General features: G+C 39.9%; 1 protein-coding gene and 1 long non-coding RNA gene across 5 annotated transcripts in view; one reads left to right on the top strand and one right to left on the bottom strand.

Annotated features, from left to right (window-relative positions):
• Positions 1-8,587: 8,587 nt before the first annotated feature.
• Positions 8,588-15,451, bottom strand: LOC141747421 (uncharacterized). Its single transcript, XR_012588722.1, has 4 exons — positions 15,395-15,451; positions 14,575-14,644; positions 14,021-14,093; positions 8,588-11,187 (listed from the first exon to the last, which is right to left on the bottom strand). It is a non-coding gene; the product is annotated as an uncharacterized LOC141747421 (long non-coding RNA).
• Positions 15,452-15,552: 101 nt separating this feature from the next.
• LOC141747155 (BEN domain-containing protein 5) overlaps positions 15,553-24,802 on the top strand; it is a 969,363-nt gene continuing 960,113 nt past the window's right edge. For all 4 annotated transcript variants that reach the window (XM_074596964.1, XM_074596965.1, XM_074596963.1 and 1 more), the window contains exon 1: positions 15,553-15,607. In XM_074596964.1, the coding sequence (XP_074453065.1) occupies positions 15,565-15,607 (43 nt within the window). In that variant the 5' untranslated portion in view covers positions 15,553-15,564. The remainder of the gene's footprint in view (positions 15,608-24,802) is intronic.

Genomic DNA, 24,802 nt, shown 5'->3' with positions numbered 1-24,802 from the left:
GCTTAAAAGATCAGGCCTCAGAGCCACATGACTTCGTTTTCGCTCTGCCTTCAACAGTCAGTGTAATATTATTGATTTTTTTTAATACCAATTTAAATATCTTTCCTTCTTGTTGAAATGTATTTTGGTGAGGCTTCCACTGCTACCCCAACTTTCTACTTTTTCTGGTTTACACAGCCAGGCGTGGAAAAAGAACAAGGATGAAGAACAAGGATACATTGTTTGTTTATTACCTTTCTGAACTTTTAAGATTTTTTTCTTGTTTGAATAGGTTTAAACTGCTTCCTCTATTGTTATAAACAGTACTGCACCTCAGGAAGAGTATTGGATTTCTTGTGTGATTAAAAGAAGTTGGCCTTTGGCTTTAGTTTGCGGCAAAGCCACCAATGTATGCTATAGTTGTCCCACAATAGGCTCCTAGCTATTCTCATGCTTAATAATTTTGTATATTTGTCATATCTCAGAAATCCCATTTTATGCCACTTGCACAAAAGTTAGCAAATTCCACTGGGTTCTTTAATTTTGTATGTTTGTAAGTTTTCCTTACATGTTCTCGGAATCGTAGAATCATTCAGTTGGAAGGGACCTTAGGAGGCTTTTTAAGTGCACACTCCCGCTCAGATCAGGATCAACACTGAAATCACATCAGTTTGTTTAGGACTTGGTGCAATGAGGTTTTGAAAACCTGCAGGGATGGAGATTCCCCAACCTCTCTGGGAACCTGTTCCAGTGCTTAAATATCCTTGTATTTAATTATTTTTGCTTATATCCAGTTGCACCTCAGTAATGAGCCTAGCTCCATCTTTTTGGTACCCTCTTCTTAAGTATGGGCAGGTTGGTTTTAGGTGTTTTGGAAGCTGTCTTTCCTCCAGCCTAAACAAGCCTTCTTCTCTCAGGCTTTTCTCGAAGAGTAAGTGCTCCAGCCTTCTGAACACCTCGGTGCTTGTCTGCTCAACTTTCTCACGTTTATCAGCATCTTCCTTGTGCAGGGGGCCGCAAAACGGCACATAATATTCCAGATACTGAAATAGTCTAAAGAATACAGAGTAAAAGGGAATAATTACATCTCTTAATCTACGATCTATGCACCTGTTGATATAGGATAATATGCCACTAGCCTTCATTGCTGCCAGAGAGCACTGCTGGCTCACGTTCTGTGCACAACATCACCAGGACCCCCGTGTCCTTTTCAGCAGAGCTGCTTCTCAGCCAGGGAGTCCCATCCTGCACCATTTTAGGGGGTTAGTCTGTCCCAGGTGCAAGACTTGTCATGTGTCCTTGTTGAGTTTCATGAGGTTCCTGTCAGTCCATTCCTCCAGCCTCTGTACGTCCCTCTGAATGACAATTCTGATCTTGGGAGTGCTATGGCATCCATCGGTTTGGTGCCTTCTCAAGCTTGACAAAGTTGGGCTCTGTGTTCTCTTCCAGGCCACTGATAAAGACATTCAGTGGCGTAGGTCTAAGGGTAAACTCACAAGGAACGCCACTTGTAACCAGCTGTCAGGTAGAATATGAATCGTCCGCCCGTTGTGCCTGTCAAGCTAGATTTTCACACATCTAGCAGTCTGCCTATCCACACTAGAGTGTTCCAACTTGGATACAAGGGTGCTGCGGGAGAGTGTGCAGAAAGTCTTGTTGAATCAAGGTAGATGACATCTACTGCTCTCCCTATGCACATCTTGCCATTTCATCACAGAAAGTAATTAGGCTTGGTCAAGCATGGCAAACCTTGGTAAATCCGTGCTGGCCACTGTTTCTAATCACCTTTCTTTATTCTTCAGGAATGACTCCTGTGGACTTGCACCATTGTTGTCCCAGAGAAAAGGCAGACTCTGACTGGTGTAGTTCCCTGGATCATCCTTCTTGCCTTTCTTCAGCATTATAGGCTTTTGGGTAGATTTAAGTGTGAAATCAGTCTTTCACTTCACAGTTAAGAGATTTCACATAGTCCATAGTTACACACTCCCCATAAACTGGGACTAAAAAGTCTATAAACAGTTATTGATCTCCACATGCTACTGGGGAAATTTTCCAAGACCAGTGACAGCTTGTAAATCACTGGCATTTTAAAATTATAGATCACTGCTTCACTTCTTTGGCATTTACAATATCACATTATGGCAATGAACATGCTAGATATGTGTATAAAAAAACAAAATGCTTTTAGCATTTTAGTATTTTTTGTTTGAGCAATATTAAAGATGGAAATTTCCTGATACAATTCAAAGTAATGGTTTTGTTTATTAAAGATACATACCCATAAAGATGAAGTTAGGATGAGAAAAATGCTTGTTTGTGTGAAAATAGTATCTGCTTTCTCAACAACAGCATCTCCTGAGGTTTCTTTGATTCATACCTGATTACCTCAATGACTAAACCAAGTTTTAACTCCTGTTAACACTGCAGAATGCAGACAGTTAAAGGAGAGTAAAAAGTATTTTGCCCCCCTAAGTTATTTTTTTATTCTGGAATTATTTACCATGGAGAAGACTGGTTTCAAGTCATTGCCCGGTGTAGAGATTGTCAAAGCCTCTGGTCAGCCACTGAACTTTCATTGTAATTTGGGAGGAGCTGGGCGCTTGCCTACAAAAGAGTACGGGGACGTGAAAGGACAAGGGGTGTTCGTAATGTCTTAGTTGACACGTGGTAAAATCAGCCCTTTGCTGGAGAAGACAAAATGTTTGGACAACCCAAGCTTGTTTTATGCCTTCCGGGGCAGGAAGGACCTAATATTGTTAATGCAATCATTCCTTCAGCTGATGAAGGATCTGCTCTGATGCATTCTGAAGGATGTTGCATATACCTTGGCTGGAAATATAATGTTTTCTGTGTATTGGTCAAGGATGGAAAAGAAGGGGAAGTGGTGGAAGCGGTGGCTGAGGTGATCTTTAGAGAAAAACATAATGCAAATATGAATTGAAGATGAGTTCTGTATATTTCCCGGTGTAAAACTAATTAGCATTCACAGAATTAATAATTTACTGTATCAGCTTTCTGCACTGCAAAAATACACATTTTAAAAAAGGTTAAAAAATTGAGTAATAAGATTAGCTGGCTAATAATGTTCTAATGCAAAAAATCATGTCATGGAAAATACTGTTAGATCTGAATCTAGAAAGAAAAAACAAACAATAGGCTGATTTGAGCTAAGAACTTTGAATACTGATTTAAGTTGTTCAAGGTACAACAGATTTTATTATATTTCTATGACAGCACCATTTCATCCATAGTTTCTCATGACGTGAGTTACGTCAAGGTATGTATTTTGCCTTCTCAGCTTCTTTTAGGGAATGATTTGTGATTACTTATCTAGAATTAGGAGTATGGAGACTATTTCAAATGTCTCTTAAAATATGTGGTATTGCAAACAGCGGATATAAAATGAGATTCACACACATAGCTTTGCTGGTGGCCAAGAACTGCGTTGCAATATGCCGGAAATCCAAACATCCTCCTACTCCTAGAGCCTTGCTGACAGATCTACAACAACTTCTTTCTCTTGAAAAAGCTCCATGCAGAATCAGAATAAGAAACAGAGAAGCCTGCTTATTCTGAGAAACTAACGTAATCTATAAAATGGAAGGTTAAAGATTCCTCATCAATATGAAAATCACATTTCTTTTTGATAATTTTACGGTTTCAAGTAACACCTAGATTATCGAAAATCCCCCCCAAAACAGAGAGAGAAAATCTTGTCATCCTTGAAAAAGCAACAACAGCAAACCCTTAGGATTAGTGTCATTGTTTCCTTGTATAGACTTTTAGATCTACAAATCATTTGGCTTCTGCATAAGTACCGGGGTGTGCGTTAATGGGGCTTGATACAGAAGCAGAACCTTAGTTCAGCAGATCCTCCTTTGTTGCAAAACCAATTAAAAAAAGCAAACACAGGGGAATAGAAAAACAAGTAACTTTTACTGGAATGTATTTTTTAAGCGCAGCATACTTTGCAAGAAGTGCTGTATTAGATGCTACATATTTTAATTAGCTGTTTAGAAAATCAGTTTGACAGTGTCCTTTAATTAGTAGACATTGACTTATTCCACGTGTATTATGGCATAGTGAATCTTATTAAGATAAATGTTTCTCTCTGAAGACATGAAAAAAAAAATCCACTATCATTTGTTTGCTTACCAGATTGCTCACCATCAATACGGCTGCTATTTAAAATGATGAATTTTAGTCACATATTTAATTAGCTAATGGCTGATCTCACTGTAGGGTCTCGATCCTCCTTACATGTGTTCTTTCATCCTGTAAAAGTCTTTGGTTGTATCTTGTTTTTGAAGTTTTCGTTTGAAATTGTCCCTGCTACTTTCAAATCTAAAATGCAGTAAATTAAATTATTAAAAGTAAAAATTATTGTGAAAACATTTAAGGTTTTGAGTATAGTTTTATGCCTACTGTTCATTATAATATATCGCTAGAGGCTATGAATTTAAAAAGCATTAAAAGTTTTTAAAGTTAGTTTTCTACTTGGATTGCTGCAGATATTTGGCTTGTGAGAAAATTATGTGCGCTTTAAAAGACTATTAACTAGCTTAAGATTTCAGTGCATTTGTGTCCCACTGCTCGGTGTGCAGCCTTCTCACAGCATTCAGGTTGGTTGATGGCCACGGTTGGAAAGCACAGCAAATGCACTTGAGCCTATACTGTGTCAAGATAACTTTAAAAAAAAATGATGCCTTAATAGGGTTCACATGAAAAACAGTAAAGGTCTTACGGACATCGTTGGTTTGGAAGAGGGCTTCTTGGGAGATTCTGTATTTCAGTTGTTCATAGTATATGACAAATGGTGCTTCTCAATCCCCATGGATTATATTAGTGCATAGAATGACATTCAAGGGAAAAACATCCCTCTGTCTTCACAAAACACAGAGTATACGCCTGGCCTCTAAACCTCTTATTTTCTTGCCAGTTTGCAGAGGTATGTCATTCCACCGGTACAAACAAGATAAACAAGAAGAAAGTTAATAAAGCAGAATTCTCTTTGTCATGGAGGCTGCAACTGAATGGACTGTAACGGCAGGTGTGGTGCTGCCAAGTAGAAACAACGCCAGAGATGCTGCAGAAGGTTGAGGCTTTCCTATGCACAACCTGGAGGCAGTCTGGAGGGATTAGGTAAACCCAGGCTGCCATCCATTGCAAAATGTCTGAAGAAGCTCTACAAGATGCATTTGTCACTGAATTTGTACCTACCTGGATGAGTGTACCTGCCATTTAATTTCCATTAGTTCAACTATGTGTGTGTATATATATTTATATAAAAAAATAAAAATATCCCCATCACTTCCAAATGAACTTTCTTTAAAGGGACACTTTGAAATAACATATGGTCAATGATGCGAGTTCCTTGGAAACTGCTATAGGCCAGATGGCTCAAAATCAGAGAATTTGCTCCGTGAAAGCAAAGGGCATGAGGGTGCCTAGAGCTTCGCGGGGATGGGCTAATAATGTGTCGCCGAATAGGCTGAAATATCCATCCGGCTGGGTTTGCTGCTTTCAGTTTCCCAACAAACGCTGAACCGTAATCAAGCTTCAATCTCTATAGAAAACTGGCTATGTTACTTAAGAAAAAGTATTCTCTGACCTCTGGAGCATGTTATTACTAAAAGAAGGGCATAATTGACTTTTTGGATACACTGTTATTTGTTCTTGTTGTTGTTGTCCCATAACAGCATGGTTTATAAACCTTATATCCTAGTCATGCAGGCAAAACTCTCTGTTACCTTAGCCCTGCTGTTTAATTAGCTTTTACAATTGGACATTGTTTATATCCCAATAAATGTTGCCTGAGTAAAGACTTCCCCTTAACCAATTATACCAGATGTTTTTCTGTGAAGGTCCTAATTAAATAGCATCTATTCTTGTGTTTGTTTTAAACCCTGCCTATTGTGTAAATCTCTGTAAGAGTGCAGTGCTGTACTGGGACACTTTACCAACATCTCTGTCACTTTCTGGTTCACTGGCTGGTTGCAGCCGCTCCCTGTAAAAGTTCTTGCTTACGGTGTGGGAGGAAGGTCCTGCTGGGTAAGCGTGAGACTTGGGAAACCAAAGCAGTTCCTTGCTCTACAGTGGGATTCTCGAGTGATGCTCAGTCATGTGTGACCCCATCGGATGGTATAACTTAAGGTGGCTGATGGGGTTACCACTCTAGTGTCCAATCCTGCAATTTCCAGTACAGAATTTTAAGCGAAGGTGGAATTTACTTGGAAGCCCACCCCTATGGACGTTGTCAAGTTGCAGATACTGTGTCTGGTTTGTGAGCAACTCTGCCATCCATTCTAATTTTGGCACTGTTTCAGTACGGTTAAGGTTAGCTGTCCTGAGAGTGCTGTGCCCACTCCTTAATCAGACCCTCAGTACACTTGAACTTCAGTTCTCCTGTATAATGGAACATTACTTTCTGGTAGGTAACATTTTAAGAGTTTTTATATTCCAGCTGCTATTTCTAAGAGCTTATTCCTAAGTTGCCACCACTTTTGTGTGCGCTCAAAATACGAAAAGGAAATTAGCTTCCTTTTTCTGGTACAGCAGCCACATCCTAAGTGAGTCAATGAGTTCCCAAATGTAATATTTCAGTGCCATGTAAAAAGTAGAAGTGAGAGATGTATTAATGGGAACACTGTCTCTCTGCCAATCCTTGTGGGTCAGAGGATTAAGAGATACAGTAGCCCATCTGTGCTTCACCAAATATCCTCATTTAGAAGATAAACATGATATGTAACTACATTTTTTACTGTGCACTTCCTTCATCCAAACTTCAAGTCATTCTAATTTCATATTAATGTCTTAATTTTGAAATTGTTCTTGATTTCAAGATAGATTAGGTAGTAATTACCTTAAATGGTTTCTGCAGTTTCTGATCAAATACATATATACCTGTTCATTTCCTTCAGTCCTTAATTTCAAGGATTTTTTTTTCTTCTATCAGACCACTAACTCTTGCAGGCAGGGGCAGAAAAGCTTGCATGCTGTGAAGGTCCCAGAAGCTCTAGAATGCATAAGAAGTTGTTACAGGTGCAAACTTCAAAAAGTTCATGTAAATTTTTCTACAGACTCTATTTTCAAGGTTGGGGACAGATAACTGGGTGTGATTATGTCTTACTGAATATCCATTTCTCAGCATTGCTAGCTATAACAAGGGAAACAACTTTGGTAATCACAGTGTTCAGGAATAACTAGGTTTTTTATATTACTTGGCCAAAATAAGGAGAAATTAAAGAAAAGATGCTGTGTGTTTTATGTCTTCAAACACATAAAATAGTGATTTTAAAATGCGATTTTGAATGTAGTTGGTGTAACGATTCTCTAACGATGCTGAAGCCAGATCTCTGCCTATCTCAAGATGGTCAGGCTGAAGTTTGCATGGGCAGCACCCACTAGAAGGTGGTTGGCCTTGGTAGGCCCCATATTTTGCTTTACTCTGTACCCTGGAGTCCACAGAGAATGGCTCTGACCTCCCATTATCCCTTTTCTAAGCTGTTTGGTGTGCTGCTATGGGCTTGAGTTTTCCTTATTGTACTATTATTAAAGACCAATGTTGATAATATTTTGCACTATAAGGACTTCTTTTGGTGGCCCTGCATGGTTTACGGAATGACTGGCAAGCCAACGGTGTTCTTGCACAAGTACAGAGCAAAAACAATGGGCGTACGGTGAACGAGGACCTTGATGGCTGACTCCATCAGCCACCCGGTGCGTTGAACTCGAGCCCACATGTGAACTTAACTACCAAAAGCAATCTACCTGCAGCCTCTGAATTCCTTCCTTGGATGCTTTTAAAAGGAAAAAAAAAAAAAAAAGATCATTGTTAGTCCACGTGGCTTAAGTTGGCATAGATCTATTTCAATCCTATCTGAGCACTTGTAGGCCTTGTACACGATAGGAGAAAAAGACAGTTCCTTGCCACTTAGCACGTGAAAAAAATCCTAGGGAAGACAAGTGCATATTAGGGTGAGCCAACTGTTTACCATGATCTGCTAACAAATGTGAAAACTAAAAATGGCCTTTCTGCACTGGGATTTTATCGTGTATTAGTTGCCATGTGTTAGCGAACATAAGCTTATTGCAGTCTAAAGTAAATTCCTGCAATTTCAGTTTACCTCCTCTCTCCCAGCTGCTACATCTAGTGATTGTCTCTCAGATTGCTGCTCCTTTTTCTGTGCCACTGGAACCTTGAGAAATTGTAACTGAAACCAAATCACGAATTTATTTAAAAAATATGGAACTTAACATGGTTCCTAAATCCATTATGAACTCTCTGCTAAAGAATGAAATTTCAGTTGGGACCCCAATAATTAGTGTCAAGACAGCAAACAATTGTTCAGTTAATCCCAAACTAAGTTCTGATTCTACCTCTCTCATCTTTCCAGATGTTCACTAGCTACATTAAAAGAATTTTAACAAAGTAGATGCTAAAAAGGACTAAAAGATAGAGGAGAATTGTAGAGTTCATAGAATATTAAAACACAATGCATAAAATGTGTCTGTATAAATACAGGACAGAGTCTGGAAAATGTCCCTAGTAATACAGAAATATTAATGAAAAACTAATACTTAGATATTAAATAATTTTCAATAAATATATGAAAACATCACAGAAGCATATATTTTAATTTCTAAGCTTAGGCATAGTAGTCACTGCCACCAGGACCGTATCAGGATCACGTAGACCCCTTGGAAATACCCGCAAAGTAACAGTTTATTTAGCAGTTACATGATTAAAAGATACTTGAAAGTACTTTCACTACTGACAGCTTCCAGGGAATTGCAGGGTTCCAGCGTAGGAGAGCTCTTTGGGCCCCTTCCACCTGCACAGTATTGTGTGGCACAGTATTGTAATTCTTGCTTAGCATCACACTTGAGGTTTGAAATTCCTGACCTGTCTCGATCCTGTATTAAAAAAATACCAATCACCTTTGAATGTAATTGTCCAAGTATATTGCCTCTCCAGATACAGATTAGACACAATCATTCACGAGTTCTTGGAGTAATCTAGAAAACCATGAATAAAAGGGCAAGACACGTTCTTTCTTAGACTTGAATGTGCTGGACATTCACCTAGAACAATAAAACCTGTCACGATTTGACAGGTTCAAATCCAGGAGAACTGACTCAGCCCTTCGTCTTTCCCAGAAAAAGTGCATTTTTATCGTATACACATGTTTACCTTTCTGTTGGGAACTTAAAAATGAAGGTTCTTTATTTCCTGAAAATAACTGAAAAATATCAGGATTGTAATAGTAAGCATTTTTACCTGTCCTTGGGTAACATTTCTTTTTCCATTCTGCATCTGGGGGGCTGGCACTGACCGTTCTTTCCCGTCCTAGTCAGAGGCAGGCCATAAGTGCACATGGGCAACCCAGCCCTCAGCAAAGCTCTGCCCTGCTCCGAGGAGCAGTGAAAGAGAAAGGAAGCGGGTCTGAGAAAGCACCACACGTTGGCAGTCCACCACTTTTACAAGCTCAAAAGTGCTTGCGGAAGAGCAGAAAAGGAAGGTAGCGCTCAAAATCCTGGAGTCATAACTTGCTCCCCTTCCGCTCTCAGTACAGTTGTAATTTACCGATTGGGTTCCCGCAGGCTGACAGTTTCTCTGTGTAATTACACAATATTGATGCACATCCGTGAGGACAATTGTTAGGAACAAACAGTTCAAAATATCCATAAAATGTAAAATTAAAAAAAATATTTTCAGGAGTGAAATGAGATGATGCTTCGCCCGCATGGGCACAAATTGATCCAAGTTTTGTGATCACGGTGTCTCAGGTTTCATATCAGTTATCTCAGCATAACTTTTTGATTATTTCTGAAGTCATGCACAGAATGAGGGGAGACACAGTTTGACCTTTCCAGGCTTGCTGCATCTTAATTTTTCCTATGCCTAGAAATAATACAGAAAACCCCAAAAGATGATATTATTTTTGTATACAACATCTAAAGTTATACTAGGCATGTTCAGAATACATTAACGACACTGTCCTGACACAAGAAATTTACAATCTGCTTTCAGACACTACATAACTAATGAGAGCAATAAATGCTGGAAGAAGAGAAAGAGCGGATCAAGGTTACAATAACAAGATTATAGCATTCCTCCACTATATATGCATGTTTTAAAATTCACTTCATTTTTGCTACCTCAGTCTAGGCTTTGGTTTTTCATTTTGGCTCTCTTTTTTCCTTTATTAATTTTCTGTCTCAATCCACCAGACCATGACATCCTGGCTAAAAACTCTGACCAGACTTTTTTTTTTTCCCCTTTTCTGTCTTCCTTTTCTGTCTTCCTTTTCTGTCTTCCTTTTCTGTCTTCCTTTTCTGTCTTCCTTTTCTGTCTTCCTTTTCTGTCTTCCTTTTCTGTCTTCCTTTTCTGTCTTCCTTTTCTGTCTTCCTTTTCTGTCTTCCTTTTCTGTCTTCCTTTTCTGTCTTCCTTTTCTGTCTTCCTTTTCTGTCTTCCTTTTCTGTCTTCCTTTTCTGTCTTCCTTTTCTGTCTTCCTTTCTCTTATTTTAATTTGCATTGTACCTTCTCTGCTTGCACAGACAACATTGATGGCACGTTTGTAGCAGAAATATTGTAACGGCCTTTTCTCTGACAGCGGTCAAAGTTGAAGTACCCTTAGAACATATACTTGAATGCATGCACTACTTCATTCTACACAGGGAATCTGATACAAAAAAAGTAATTATATGATTTCTACAATTACACTTGGATTTTTAAATACCCACTTTAAAGAACCATACCATACACCATACCATATACGTGGTGTGTCAAACGCGTGCAAAACTTGTGTTAGTACACTAGCTTCTTGTTCTCATCCAGCCTTAACAGTCACTTAAAAACAATTTGTGAAAAATCAATAATGCACCTTACTGGCTTTTCTGTAATGTATAAAAAAGGGTAGTTTTTTGCCAATTTTTTAAACACTCTGAAAATATCAGGATTGTAAAATTGGATTTTTATTGATTTTCTTGGAATATCTTTGGGGTTTCAACAGATATGTATTGACAGCAGCCACCTCAAGTTGAATCGAAAGTATTGAATGTGTAATGCAAATCATTCTATCTTCAACTTATTTGAATTATAGTCGTTAAAAAAAAAAAGCAATCAGAAATCTTTTTTCCTTTCAGTCTTTGCTCTTGTGGTATTATGCTTTCTCACGTTCTTTAGTCACCACACAGTCTTGCGGGCTGCAGACAAAAGATAAACAAACAAAAAAGACAGAATACCTAATGTTTCAAATATAAGCACAGATAAAAAAGTAAAACATACTTCTCAAGTCCTTATAGATTATAAATAGAGAAATGGTACAAATCCGAATTTAGAAAAATAATTTCTTTCTCAATATTTGTAACGGAGTTGTCAATCACATTAATTTTTATGTAAATTTACCTAAGCTGATGAATCATAACTGAATTATTGCCTAATCTTCCTGGGTTTGGCCGGCATTTCCATTTTTATTTCCGTTGCTTCAATTTGGTATTATTTGTTTATATAATGGATTTTAAGAGTCCACTCCAGCACCCATAACTAACATGTCAAAAAGAGGGGGCCTGCTTCAACTCACATTCAGCCCAACACAAGAAGTGGTTGCAAGAGACAGATCAGAAGACGACAAGACTAGTCACCATGATAGACAGTAAATCTTGGCACACGGCTGACTATTCATTATCATTCCTTCAGTAGACATCACAGCATAGGAGATTTTTAGGGAGGGATTTGAAGGAGGAAAATTAGGTGAGTGGGAGTGAGAAGCAGCAGCAAGGGAAAGCATGAAGGTGCTGGTTTGAAAATGTAACAAGTAGAGAGTTATTACTGAATGAAATGTGTGGGGGGAAGACGTTGATTTCTCTATAGGATATTAAAAGACGGTAGGGTGGGAATAAGCTGTAAAGAGCCACAAAAGTGAAGTAGCTTTTGCTTGCTAAGCTGCTGAAAGAGGGGAGCGATACGTTGAAGTGAGGAATATGGCTGAAACAGCGATTATGAAGATAACCAGGGCAGCAGCGTTTTGCAACGCTGTTGTGTTAGTCTTTGCTTTGTGATGTCCAAAATCAGCTTTGGAAGGGCAGGGACCAAAGACATCTTTGTACTAATGGGCACCGTAACATATTTTCAGGTGCTCTAAAAATGCATAAATAAAAACGAGCAACTGCTTCTCCTGAGTACTATTTTCCCTCATTCTTCAGCCCTTATTCTTCAAGTTACACCATTCAGTTATCCTTCTATTTTCAAAAAAACCTTTCTATATGAACTTTCCAGTTCTCTCTTGTCAAATTATCTTACTGTTTTTGGAAAGACTGCATATCATCTATATTTAACACCATTTCAGCTTGGTGAGGCGACTATAACATAGCATTAAACTCAGACTGAAAAAATGAGTGTGGCATTTCTAGGTTTTTCAAGTGTGTTAACTCAGAAGAGCTAATTTGACTGGAAAAAGTGCTTTCCCCCAGATGTCTTGGATTTCAATAGACCTTCTTGCAGGTTACTGAGTTAAGTTAATAGAATGGCAGTTAGATGCAAAAGGCCTTTGGATTAGTATTTGTGGTCACCATAGAATTGAGTCTCTCAGAGAAATGTGAATAAAGAGGTCATCTGAAGAACTGATACAGAAGGCTTCTCCACAGGCACTTAATTCTTAGAAAATTTACAGATGAAAAATGCTATATAAGTATTAATAGATAGGAATGAAATATGGATGAGGGGACACTAAAGTTGGAATAGCAAGTAGAACAAAGGGAATAAGGGGACACGGGGACATGATAAGAAACCAGACTAGAGCTGCAGACTCGGCCATAACTGTGTAAGACCTTAAGAAAAAATAAAAAGGAAAGTTTAGATGAATCAATGAAGAGGTAAGTAATACTAATATGAGAAATTACTTGAAAGAGGGCTGAGATGGGAAATGGCAGGGAACCTAAAAGAAAGACGTTGTAGCAGGATAAAGGATGACCAGAAGCAAAAGTGTCCTAGCTACTGATACGGCCACCTTTTTAAAGAGAAAGACAAAGCCAGAACTGATAAGAGATTAGACAAGTAAAGAGGAAAAGGAATCAGGTTCGTTTTTTGTGACAGACAGACAGGTAGGAGACACACATGGAGGGATTCCAGGAGAGAATGTTTTTGTCTATGTTAAGCCTGAATTGGTGCTGATGATGTTTCTCAATGGATGTGCAAGAACATTTAATATAAACAACCAGCCATGAGATCTGAATGGACAGCAGAAAGAGACCAGAGTACACGTGGCATATTCTGAAGAGGGATGTCCCAGGATCATTTGCACAGCAACAAACAAGGAAGAGCACAGGGCCTGGGTGATCTGGTAGCCTGGAGAAAGAGTATGAGGGAGAGGATGTGGGGGGGGTGTCTACTTACTGTAGTTCACTGTCAGCAGTGAGACAAATCAGCCTTTGTTGTGTGCTAGTGACCACCTACAGTTTATGAAGATTGCAGAGGGAAAAGTCTAGAAAATGTTTTCCAGAGCTTGGAACTAGATGATCCTTGCTGAACAAAGAGCAGTATCCATGCTCTTATGTTCTTCTGTGCAAGGGTGTATCTTCTAACCCCATCACAAAGCCTCCTTGGTACACCACTTTAGACAGGTATTTCATCAAGTCACCGGCAAGGAATATAGCTGAAGTAATATTAAATTAGCTTATATAATACTAAAATAAGATACTGACAGTGAAGAGAAGTAGATAAAGGAAAGAGACTAAGCGCTGCTGAAAAAGAAATGAAACAGCAAAGAAAGGCAAACCACAAAAACAGATGCTGTAAAACCAACCAAATAACTATGAACTGAAAGAAGGATGAACAAGGCCGCAAAAGCCATGGAAAAAGGAAGCAACTGACCCTAAAGAAAAATCTAAGCATGTAGAAGCTGCAGGTATTATTATTATCCATGTGAGTCTTGTTAACAGGAGTTGAACTGGAGCAGAAAAGGCACATACCAGCTACAGAGAGACAAAGTGATCTTTAAAGAACAGAACTTCAGATGAAGAAAGATGCAATTTTACTTGCCTTGATTTTTAAGCTTGGAGTGCTTCACTGACTAGTCATTGGGCACTAGGAAGTGGTTATGTTAATTCACTAGCTAGAAGAAAACAAACAAGTAAATGTGTACATAGTCATAGAAACAGTCCTGCCTGTTTCCATTGCTTAACACTGCACACATACTGCCTGTTTCACAGTTTTAACAGCCACCAGTTTGGGGTGCGTTCACCCCCATATCTGCCTCTGTATGCAAATATACATGATTCTAGGCCTTGATGCTTGTGCTTTTAACACTGTCCTTGTCCCATGGCTAGCCTCGCTTCTGAGAGTTTGGAGTTTGTCTGTGTTGATGATGCACAATGAAACTTCCGTCTCAGTCTTGCATTAGTGAGACACGCATGATCAGACCCAACCTGCTGGGTCTCTTGGGAAACACACACATAATTAGCCCCTTTGCACCAAAGACTTCATTGCTGTGTTTGCCACATGGTGAGTGTCACCCAGTGGGCCTGCAAACACACACACAGAAACCCTCCCGTCCCCAGGAAGCATCACTGTATTTGCCATATGGTCAGGCTCACCTGCTAGGTCTGGGACAAGGAGACAGACGGGCAACACTCACACACATAATGAAGCTCCCCATTGGGCTGCCTTAAGTAAAAAAAAAAAAAAAAAGTTGACATAACTGCCACATCATCAGACTCACCTGCTGAGATTTTGGGCAGGGTGGGGTAGTCACACACACATGCATTTGCCATCTCTGCCCAAAGAGCGCCTCCTTGTAGTGTCTCTGCTCCACCCCAGTGTATCAGGATGGAAACCAGAGCAAAGAACGCACTCCCTTCCCCACTGGGGCGACAGAGACCCCTAACCCAAACCGGCCGCCAGGCCCCTCTGCCCCCCCCGCTCCCCTCCGGGCTGCAAGGCTGCAATTGCTCCCTGATCTGGCTGGAGGGGGACGTGCACCTCCGCAACGAGCTCCACAATTGCTCCTCCTCGGAGCCCTCTGGCTACCGCAGGGCCAGACCCGACTCCCCACGGGCGGGGAGCGAGGCCCGGCTGGGGGCTCAGGCCCCCGGCTACTACCCCCCTCCTCCGGGGCGCTGTTACTGTAATTGCCGAGTCAGAGAGTCACCAGGGAGAAGATAACAAACCCTTCCCTCCCTGGGCGACCAGCGCTTGTAAACACCGGTGTCGAGAAGCTCTGAGGGGCCGGCCGGGCTCTCCTCACGCACGGCCGTCCCCGCCCCTCACGCAGCGCCGGCTCCCCCTCCATCCCCGCCACGCACGGCCGCCCCACCCGCCAGCACCACGGCGGCCGCCGGCCTGGGTGACCAGGGGAAGAAACACTCTGCATCCCCGGGCCCGGCCGTGCTCCCCGGGGCGCCGGGAAAGCTTTACCCGGGCACCGTCCATCAGGTCCCGCCGCCCCCGCTCCGCCATGGCGGCCTGTGGGCGGGCGGGCGGGCGGGGAGGGAGGCGGGGGCGCGGGACTCCCCTGGCGGTGACGTGTGTTGCCATGGCGACGGCCAGGCAGCGTCTCGCGCCGTGTTGGGGGGGTGAGGGGGGGGATGACAACAAATATGGCGGAGAGGAGCAGGACGGCAGAGACGGGTCAGTGCCAGCCGCAGTCGCCTGGGCGGGGGGAGAGGGGAAGAGCCCCCCTTCTCCAGGGGCTTCTGGCAGTAGCGGGGGCCCGCCTCGCCTCGGAGTGCCGGGGACGGAGCCCTTCTCTCAGGGGAAAGGGAGGGAAGCACCTCCTGGCTGAAGGCAGTGAGGTGGAGAAGGGGCCCGGGGCAGAGGCCCCTGCCCAGGGAGCTGTGGAGGAGGGCGAGGCATCTTCCCTTGGGGGATGAGGAGCATCTTCCCGGGGGAGAGGTGGTCGTGGGGAGTGTCCCTTCAGGCAGGGAGAGGGGGAATAACCCCCAGGCTGTCCAGCCCTGCCTGGGGGGGAGGGGGGGGATTGCCCCGTTGTGGGGAGGAAGGCGGGAGGGCGAGAACCCTCCTCACCCATCAGACAAAATGTGGGGGAGAGCCCCGGTTGTGCAGAGGAAGAAGCTGATGGTGGGGCAGCCCGCGCTGCGGACCATCCTCCCTGCACAGGGGGCAAAGGTGGCGGTGGTGAAGAGCGGAGCAAAACGGTGGTGCGCAGGAGTTCCCCTCACACAAGAAACCACGACGTGCTCGATTTAGAATGAAAAAATTGTATGTGAAGACATGGTGTTGGAATTGAAATGGCTCCAGACGGTTGATCGCTTGGGGATTGACCTGCAGGTGCTGTTTGACTTGTCCCAGGAGGTGTAAAGAACCTGGCGGCTGCAGAGGGGCAGCGTGCCCAACACCTTACATCTCACATACCTTATTCTGCGAGGTTCTCTTTAAGAAAGCTGCCAAATGGTATTCTTCCTATTCAGGATGTATTAACAATGGCTCTAACCATTGTGTTATGGGTGGATATGTGTGGATATCCTCCCAGTGTATGGGAGGATAAGTTTGTTGGTGAAACTGAAGTTTTGTCTTTCCTCACGAATGATAAGAATCGTGCAGGTACAGGGGTCTTTCCTGTTGTAACAAAACACAGTTAAGGTCTTTTCCAACCCACATGAAAACAAAAGCCCCCAAAATAAATTAATGAAAATTAGAGATATTAACATATGGAGGATGAAACAAAGATAATGAGTTTTTCTGAATATTAACTATCCCACAGCATCATACATAAATTATCTGGGTTCCTGGACCAAAAGTTAATTTTCCAAGCCTGCTGTGTTAGCTGCTGTGCATGTGCTTTTCAGCCTCAGAAGAAGTGGCTCCAAATGAAGATGCATTATCCATAAAACTGATTTTGAACTTTTGGGCCACTTAAGGTGAAAAAAAGTGATAAATATGGGAAATGCTGTTGTGCTCTGGGAAACAATATGAGCTACATTGATGGCTGCATCGAAATGGATTGGCCATAAGTTTCTTGATTCCCTCTCTTCAGCCACGCTGTTTATGAACACCTGAAACCACACTGTAAAGTTTATTGTACATTAAACTTGTCCATGAGGCAGGTGATTATTTTCATCCGCTGTGTTGTGCCACACTACTAAACACAGCTGATGAGCTCTGACTGCGCTGTAAAACAGGAAACAAATCTCCAGTGACCGTTTGACTTTGTCAGCTTTCCTACCTACTCCATCTACCTATGCCTGTGCTGTCGTCAGTAACTTTCTTTAACATATAATGTAACTTTCCTACTAGTCCCATATAAGCGCATAAACTTACTTTTATATTGTGTTCTCTGCTATATTAATCTGCAGCCTTACAGTATTTGCTTTTTATTTTTAACCTTGTCCAGAACTTTTTCCACATTTAACCATTGCAGCTAACTAGTCAATGATTTTCTCATAAATGTTGTGTTTCAGCTTGTGCTGAAATCACGTTTAGTTGCATGTTCCTGATGCACATCCACTTAAGTTTTGCAATGCTTGTCTGGCCATTTTGAAAGTCTTAATTTGCAGGTCCTTCTTTTTTTGAGAAACCAGGTGAGGAATTAAAAATGCAAAGATCCACAAAAATAGGAGAAAGACACAAAACTTTCAGACATCAATGGGGCTTGGGGAGCAAACTTGTGATCTTGGCCTATTTTTAAGAAAGGACATGGAAAGCAGGCTGTGGCAAAAAAAATAGGTGGGGTGGTTTGGGTTGGGTTTTTTTTTTCTTTTTCCCCCTAAACTTTTGTTTCTGACTGCGACCTGACACTAAGGGTACAGACAGGGGTAAAGACAGACAAGGGTAAACTCTTCTTTTAGGGATCCATGACAGATGCCCTAAAGAATCTGTTAGTCCCCTTGATGCTGGAAGACACTGACACTGTTGATGTACATGTAACATAATTGGGGAATGTTCTTGTTCTTGGTGCATCCTGACTTCTTAGTATGTCTTCATGATACATCAAGTCTGGACCAGTCTTTAGGAGATATAGGAATCTAGCTCTGGAACCTGCATTTTGCACAAATTTAAATTTTTAGTATGGATGCAAGGAGAATAAAGCCATTACAAAAGGACTGAACATTGTTCAAACCATATGAATTGATTTAACCAGTATGACTATATTATACCTGCTGTTTTGTTTTTACAGCAACATCATGTTTTTATTCATGGATCAGAAAACACAAGTAATAACTAAGTCTTATCTTCCCATCTTGAAATATTGATTGTTATTTGTAATTTTCAAATGAGAAAACTGAACGTCATGGTTTCACTGGGATGGAGTTAACTGAGTTACAGAGAAATTAAAGGTAACTTACCCATGCTTTATAGCAACACAGATTACTGTTATGGTCCATTCTTTACTGGTTTAATTCAGTAACCTGTGTTTGACAAGAGTCAGCGTCAGGGAAAGATGTCAGAAAAAACATAATGTGCACTTACAGAAAGGTGATTCTAAAAATTAAGTTTCTTCCTAAATATTATCTGATACTGAATTATGTACATCTAAGATGCTTACAACCCCTCTAAACTCTTAGCTTTGAAAGTATATGGTGTCAAGAGGTTCAATATATGAATTATACTTTATGGAAAACATACCTTTTTACAATGTCAGAATTTTTCATTTCAGTTTTATTAGTATCTGCTTATTCTTCTGTTACAGGAAAGTAAATCTGTTAATCTGTTTTACAGTGGTAATTATACTTATTGTTTCCATATATTAAAATCTTTTCATATTTCCATTCCTTTGTCACGTAGAATATTTTTGTTTCTGTAGTAGTTTTTGCGAATTTTTAAACTTTTTTTTTTTTTGTTAGGGAGGGGGATTAGGACACACAGAATTGCGCAAAGTCCTTCAGAGAAGGGACTACCATCAGCTTTTATTTTACTGTTACGCTGTTATTTTCTACATCATGGTTTAAGACAATCTGTGTGTTTCAAATGAGATTGAGACTTAATACGGAAGGTAGGTTATCTCACATCTGTCTACTATGGAGTTCGTATTCTGGTGCTGTCTTCTCTGGACTAGGCAGACATCTGATCTAATCCGTCAAAATAGTTTCTTTGTTCTCATGTTCAGTTAGAGTGCTGCGAATCAACTTGCTTTACCCTGGATTAATCAATCATTTTGCCATTGCAGTTGGCTCCTTAGTTCTAGCTGTTTTCTTGGAACCACTCAAATCAGCTTTCTGCAATAAACTGTAAGTTTGTATGCTTCCCTGTTTGGGTTTCCAGGCTGAAGCCTCATGTCTCAAGCTGAGAATCCAAATTAAAAGCAATTTAAATCTTCACAAATGAAGTCTGCAGGAGAATGAAAGTGATTCAGACTAGTTTGTTCCTTTCAGGAGCTTCTTGGTTTGACTTCCAGTTGTTCCGCTCAGCTGACCTTGATGTCTCAAACCTGTGGAAGACAGGGGATATAGCCAGACGGCCAGTTCAGTTAAGTTTCTTCGAAAACAGATCAATGTTATTTTTCCAGTTCTGTAGCAAAGAGGACCATGTTAACTTCTCTATGGAAGGTTTAGGAGTAGGTCAAAGTGAGTACAGAATGCCTGTATTTGCTAATTTTTTGACACATGAACCAGGGGAAAGTATTTAACTTTCCAGATATGGATCCAGCTAAAATTTCACTAGTTATCTCATTCTCCCCAGGTTACTCTTACTCTTCTAGGCATCTGTATTACCTTCAAAAGACTTGCTTCCAGAGCCCTGAATGATCAAAGGGTGAAGGTTATCTCTGAGTTCTATAATAGTTTTCTATCTGAGGCAGATGAATATTAGCCTGGATTGACAGTTCTAATATGTGTTATTCCACAGTTGCTAGTCATTTTGTGGATATTAGTATTTCTGATATTTCACTGAGTCGTCGTCACTGAAATCATAGTGAAAGCAAAAAATGGCATTTACTCACAGTACTGGACGGGATATAAATATATGTCTTTAGACCAAAGATCCTTGTTATCGGAACAAACAGATTTCCCAGCTGAATGTGTAGTTTTTCATGTTTATTTATATGTCATGATAGGTACCTTGCAGAGCGATGTAAACTCACATTTCATATTAAGAATGGTTAGAGTTTTCAAAAGCGTTCACAGCCGGGCTGACCTGGCTTGATGGAGGAGAAGTTCAAACCACTGCTGAATGCTGAACCCCCACTCAAAGGTTGCGTAGTAATTAACATTTCTAAAATACTTAGTGTTGAGATCATTATTTCAGATCTGCATGTGGAGACCCCGATAGAATAGTTGTGTAAATTCTGCAGTGTTTTCTAATTGATTTTAATATAATAGTATTGAGATGGACTATTTTCAAAGATAACTTCTGATTATTCTTTCAAAAAAGAATAGTTATTCTTTTAAAAATATTTAATCACATACGGTATGAACACATTCCATTATGAGGAACATACTGCTTTCTTTTAGGTGGCCTAAGTTATTAAATAAAAAGCTGAAATAGTAAGACAACCTAATTTATTTGTCATTAAGTATAGGCCTTTTTGATAACTGGAACTTCTCATTCATTGGCTTTACCATGAGGAAATTTAAAATAGGAAAAATCTGCTAATTATTTTAACAATATTATTTAACCTTGGTCTTTAAAATAACACTGTACATCAGTAATACTTCTGGTTTTCCAGGCAAATTTCATTTCTTCAATTGAATTGCCCTTTCTTAAATTATTTCTGAATTTTAAAGTGTATATAAACAATATAGCTTATTTCCTAATATACACTACTAGCCTGTAAACATAGCTGAATTCCAGTGTTTGGGAAAAGACATTGCAGTCTTCATGCTGAAAGGGATCTGCCCGCTATATCCTCCTGTCAACATGAAGAGATTTCAAAAGTCAGTGGAAAACTGTAAGGCTACTGGGCCCGGCCTTGCAGATGTTCACGCACCATAAAGTGCTATTTACAGTTGTTTATAAAATGCTGCAGGATGTATTTGTAAACAAATCTAAAATGTATTTTGTGCAACAAACGCATTTGCCAGAACTTACTGATAGCATCGGTACATTTTAGCTTAAGCAGTTTGAAGTCCAGGGAATATTAGACAAAGGTTTGTTAGTAAATTTGAAGCACTCTGTAAGACCATTAATTACTTCAGTTCTTACTGCTTAAGTTGAAATATTCATTGAAGTGATATGTAGAAATCAACTAAGGTTGCTACAGAAAAATATTATAATAATCATTATACTCTGTTGCCAGTAGACTGATATTCAACTAATTTCCAGCTTTTTCAGTTATGTAGTGGAAACAATCCCCACTAGAAGAATTCACTGAAGAAGAGCTGCTAACATATTTTTGGTACTTACGGCTTTGATCATATTTCTCTTACATAATTTGCCATATAAGGAGACCTGAGAAATACTAATGAAGGCTTTATACAGCCAGAAGATATAATTTCAGAAAAAGAAAGAAACAGGAATGTATTGGGTATTCCAGTTGCCACTTCTTAATGGTTCACCATTTCCTAGCCATATTTCAAACATTTTTTTCTTTGACAAATAATCAAAGCTTTTGAAAGTTAACTTACCTCAAGCCTCCCAACGTTTTTTCTTTCAGTGAAGTTCAAAGCACCCTATTAATTATTAGCGCTTGTGAGAGGAGGTTTTTGAATTTGTAAAAAGTAAAATGAGACATATTGAGAATTTTAATAGGTTTTATGCTGAAATTTGTAAAACAGAAGTTTCTGCAAGTTTCTTTAGTGTGGCTGTCACTGTATTTAGTAGGCAGAAATCTCATGCAAAAAACCTGATCAACTTCAGAATGCGTTCATATGGCCTATATAGCATTTCTATTTTTTGAAGTTGAGCTTTATAGATATAATGCTCATTAAAATAGTTTTTGAAGTCACCTTCCTGTGTTAAAATGTAACTGGCTTGATCTCCACATGGGGCCACTAACAGGACTGGGAAACTTAGATCTGCAGCACAAGCCTGCTTTCCAAATGGGACACGTAATAACAATAGCTGTCATCTTTCATAGAAGAAATGGATAACTTGTCGACACTTAGAGGTTTTCCTTCCTCCTGTTCCTTTTTCCTCCAGCAACACCTGTTTAGGGACAAAAGCAATAGAGTGAAATGACTGTATAGTCATCTTTACTTTTTTTTTTTTTTTTTTTAATAAAGAGCTAAGATACCCTGAGAACAGAAAGCACCAATCCCTGGATAAATGAGGTGCTACATGATGAGAAGAGGAGTTTGGTACAGATATTTGCTGCTAATGTCACTTAGATCCAGCAGTGCTGCCTCTGCTCAGCAGTGGTGCTGCTGGATGCAGACTGGCTCCCCCAGACCCACCTAGGAATATGCATCGTGCTACACCACTCTTGTTTCTGGAGGATTGATTGTGCTGCCCTTTTCCAGAACTATGTGATTCTATAGAAACCAGCTCAGATTTCTCAAGTAATCCCCCAAGGTAGTTGGCATGCAGAGGCTTGGTGTAGAATTGCCATGTTTAGATTGCATTGTACCTGAGATAATAAGTTCTTCCAGGCTCAAGCTGTGCCTGCAATTAATCTGCAATTGAGGTAAACCAATTTACAAGTAATCAAGAGTTGGTTGTGGGTGCACATCTATGTGTCCCGTATCCCAGCTTCCCACATTGTACCCACAACTCATCATTTTCTTGACATTGCCACAGAGGCTAAGCCTGTCGTTTAAGAAAGTGCTGTATTTTTTAATCTTAGATTTTTAAATAAGTTTTTTTGAAGTAATTTTACTATTTTTATGTTGGAATGGTTTGGAAAACTCTGCTCTACCAAAATAATAATAATGACTTCAATTTCATTTTGTCACAGGCTATGCAAATTCAGAGATGTGGGCTTTAGTATTAAATCTAGGGCCATGATCCTGCAAGCGTTTGGCATTGAGCTTGATGTATATATGTGTATAGTAAAGTGTTTTCATGGTTGGTTCTGGTTTAGGATAAGTCATGTAATAAGGTTAGACACCAGAACATATACAGTCTGATACATACATTTTCTAATACACATATATGTCTCGGTTCTCTCAGTATGGTTAACTGGCTGATTTTGTAGATTCATTGTGGCAAAGATCAAGTGTGTAGGAAAGGGGTCAGGAGAAGAAAGTGGTTGCCTTAAATTATTATTATTAAATAGATAAACTATCTAACTGTATTTTGTTTACATTCTAATTCATAGAGCTATTTACTTAGCAGTGGATCTCACAATCATGAGTAAAAATTGGCAAGATTTTGCTTTTACATATTGTTTCGTAACCACCTTGAAAAATATGTTGAATTTCAGTCTCCACGAAAGCAAGTGGAACATCAGTTCCCGTGAATCACCAGAGCAGAGCAGCAGGAATCCATTCCAAAGAAAGCCCAGCTGGATTCATTATGGGTCTACTGATGTGTTTTCATTTGCAATAAGCAGCAAAGTTACTGTGCAATTACAGTAATCTTTACAGTAAACTTTAGAGCTGGGTAACACCTGTCAAGTGACTATCATGTTTTCATGCATACGTAATGCAGATGAAATAGTATGATGCACTTGATTAATGGAATATTCCTCAAATAACCTATACAAATCCAAAGGCAGTGGCATTATTTCAGGGGAACTGTCCATGTGAAATAGGATTGTGAGATAAACTTGCCTCTGTCCTACTTACCTATACCCGAGGTCTGTAGTACTGCGAAATAACAGATGTTTTGTAACTACACAGAATACCGGTATATCTGCTGGTTATTTTATTTCAAAGCAGTACAAATAATCAGTAATTTGATCTCAGGGCTTTCTGTATGTAAGCCTTCTTGTAGGTAGAATTTTGGCTTGTGTTATGAATATTTGAAATACTTTGCGTGCATTTCATATTCCTATAAATATTGTATCAACTTAAGATTTGCTTAGTTAAAAAATGCTGAATATGGTGTATTAGTTAGTAGTGTTCTCTGTAGTTAAGTTCCTGTTGTTATGTTGCTGATGCAAGAGAGTTAATACATCGTTTGCTTTGCTGACATTTTTATGTTAGAAAACAGGAATTCTGAAACAATATTTAAATCTTTTGCTATACAGTACTTATATGTTGCGAATAAAATAAAACACTGCAATGATCTAATTATTTGACATGAAGTATTATATTAAGTGTTTCTTAACTAAAAAGTAAATTCAGCAATGTGAGTGGGCAATGCTTGGGTGGAAGAAATTCTCAGTGGCTTAAAATATTACTTTTGGAATGGGCTGTTTTGGAATGTAAGTGTAAAGATGCTATTCTCAACTAAGAAGTTAAAGGAGTTGTTTCAATGAGTAATTATAATTATGGCAGTAATTAATAGTGTAATTGATTTCAGCAACCTCGGGGAACAAATTATTCCAGAAGTAGTACTAAAATCCCCAAATTATTTTTAATATGTAGTAGTCAAGAAGATTTTAACTCCAAAGTGAAGAAATTAAATGTGTCTGAAACTACAGTTGACTTAAATTGTCTGACAGAAGACATGCCTACCTCTAAACAAAAAGTAAATAGGAAGCAAGGGTAAACCTGTACCTTTAAATTACACAGATTCAAGAGCCAAGGAAAAATAGAAGTTCAACCCAAAGAAGGATGCATGAATTATAGTGCGTGATACACAGGATGGAAATTGTCAGTGAACTTACGTTGCCCAGTTTTCGCTTATCACACTTATAACAGTAGCCCAAGCAGTTGTGGCAGTGTGCAATTACCTGTCTTCCCATTGCTTGTGAAGTACAAGGTCTGGAAGAGAAAGAGGGTGCTATGCAAAACTGCTGCTCTGTTTCCCCACAGGATTTTGTGCTCCGTGGAGCCCTCATGGAAAGCGTACTTTCCCAGGGATAATGATGTTAGTGGTTGAGTC

The sequence above is a fragment of the Larus michahellis genome, chromosome 8, assembly GCF_964199755.1.
Source record: "Larus michahellis chromosome 8, bLarMic1.1, whole genome shotgun sequence".
Taxonomy (NCBI): domain Eukaryota; kingdom Metazoa; phylum Chordata; class Aves; order Charadriiformes; family Laridae; genus Larus; species Larus michahellis.
The sequence above is the reverse complement of the archived record's forward strand: the minus strand, read 5'-3'. Positions and strand labels throughout refer to the sequence as shown.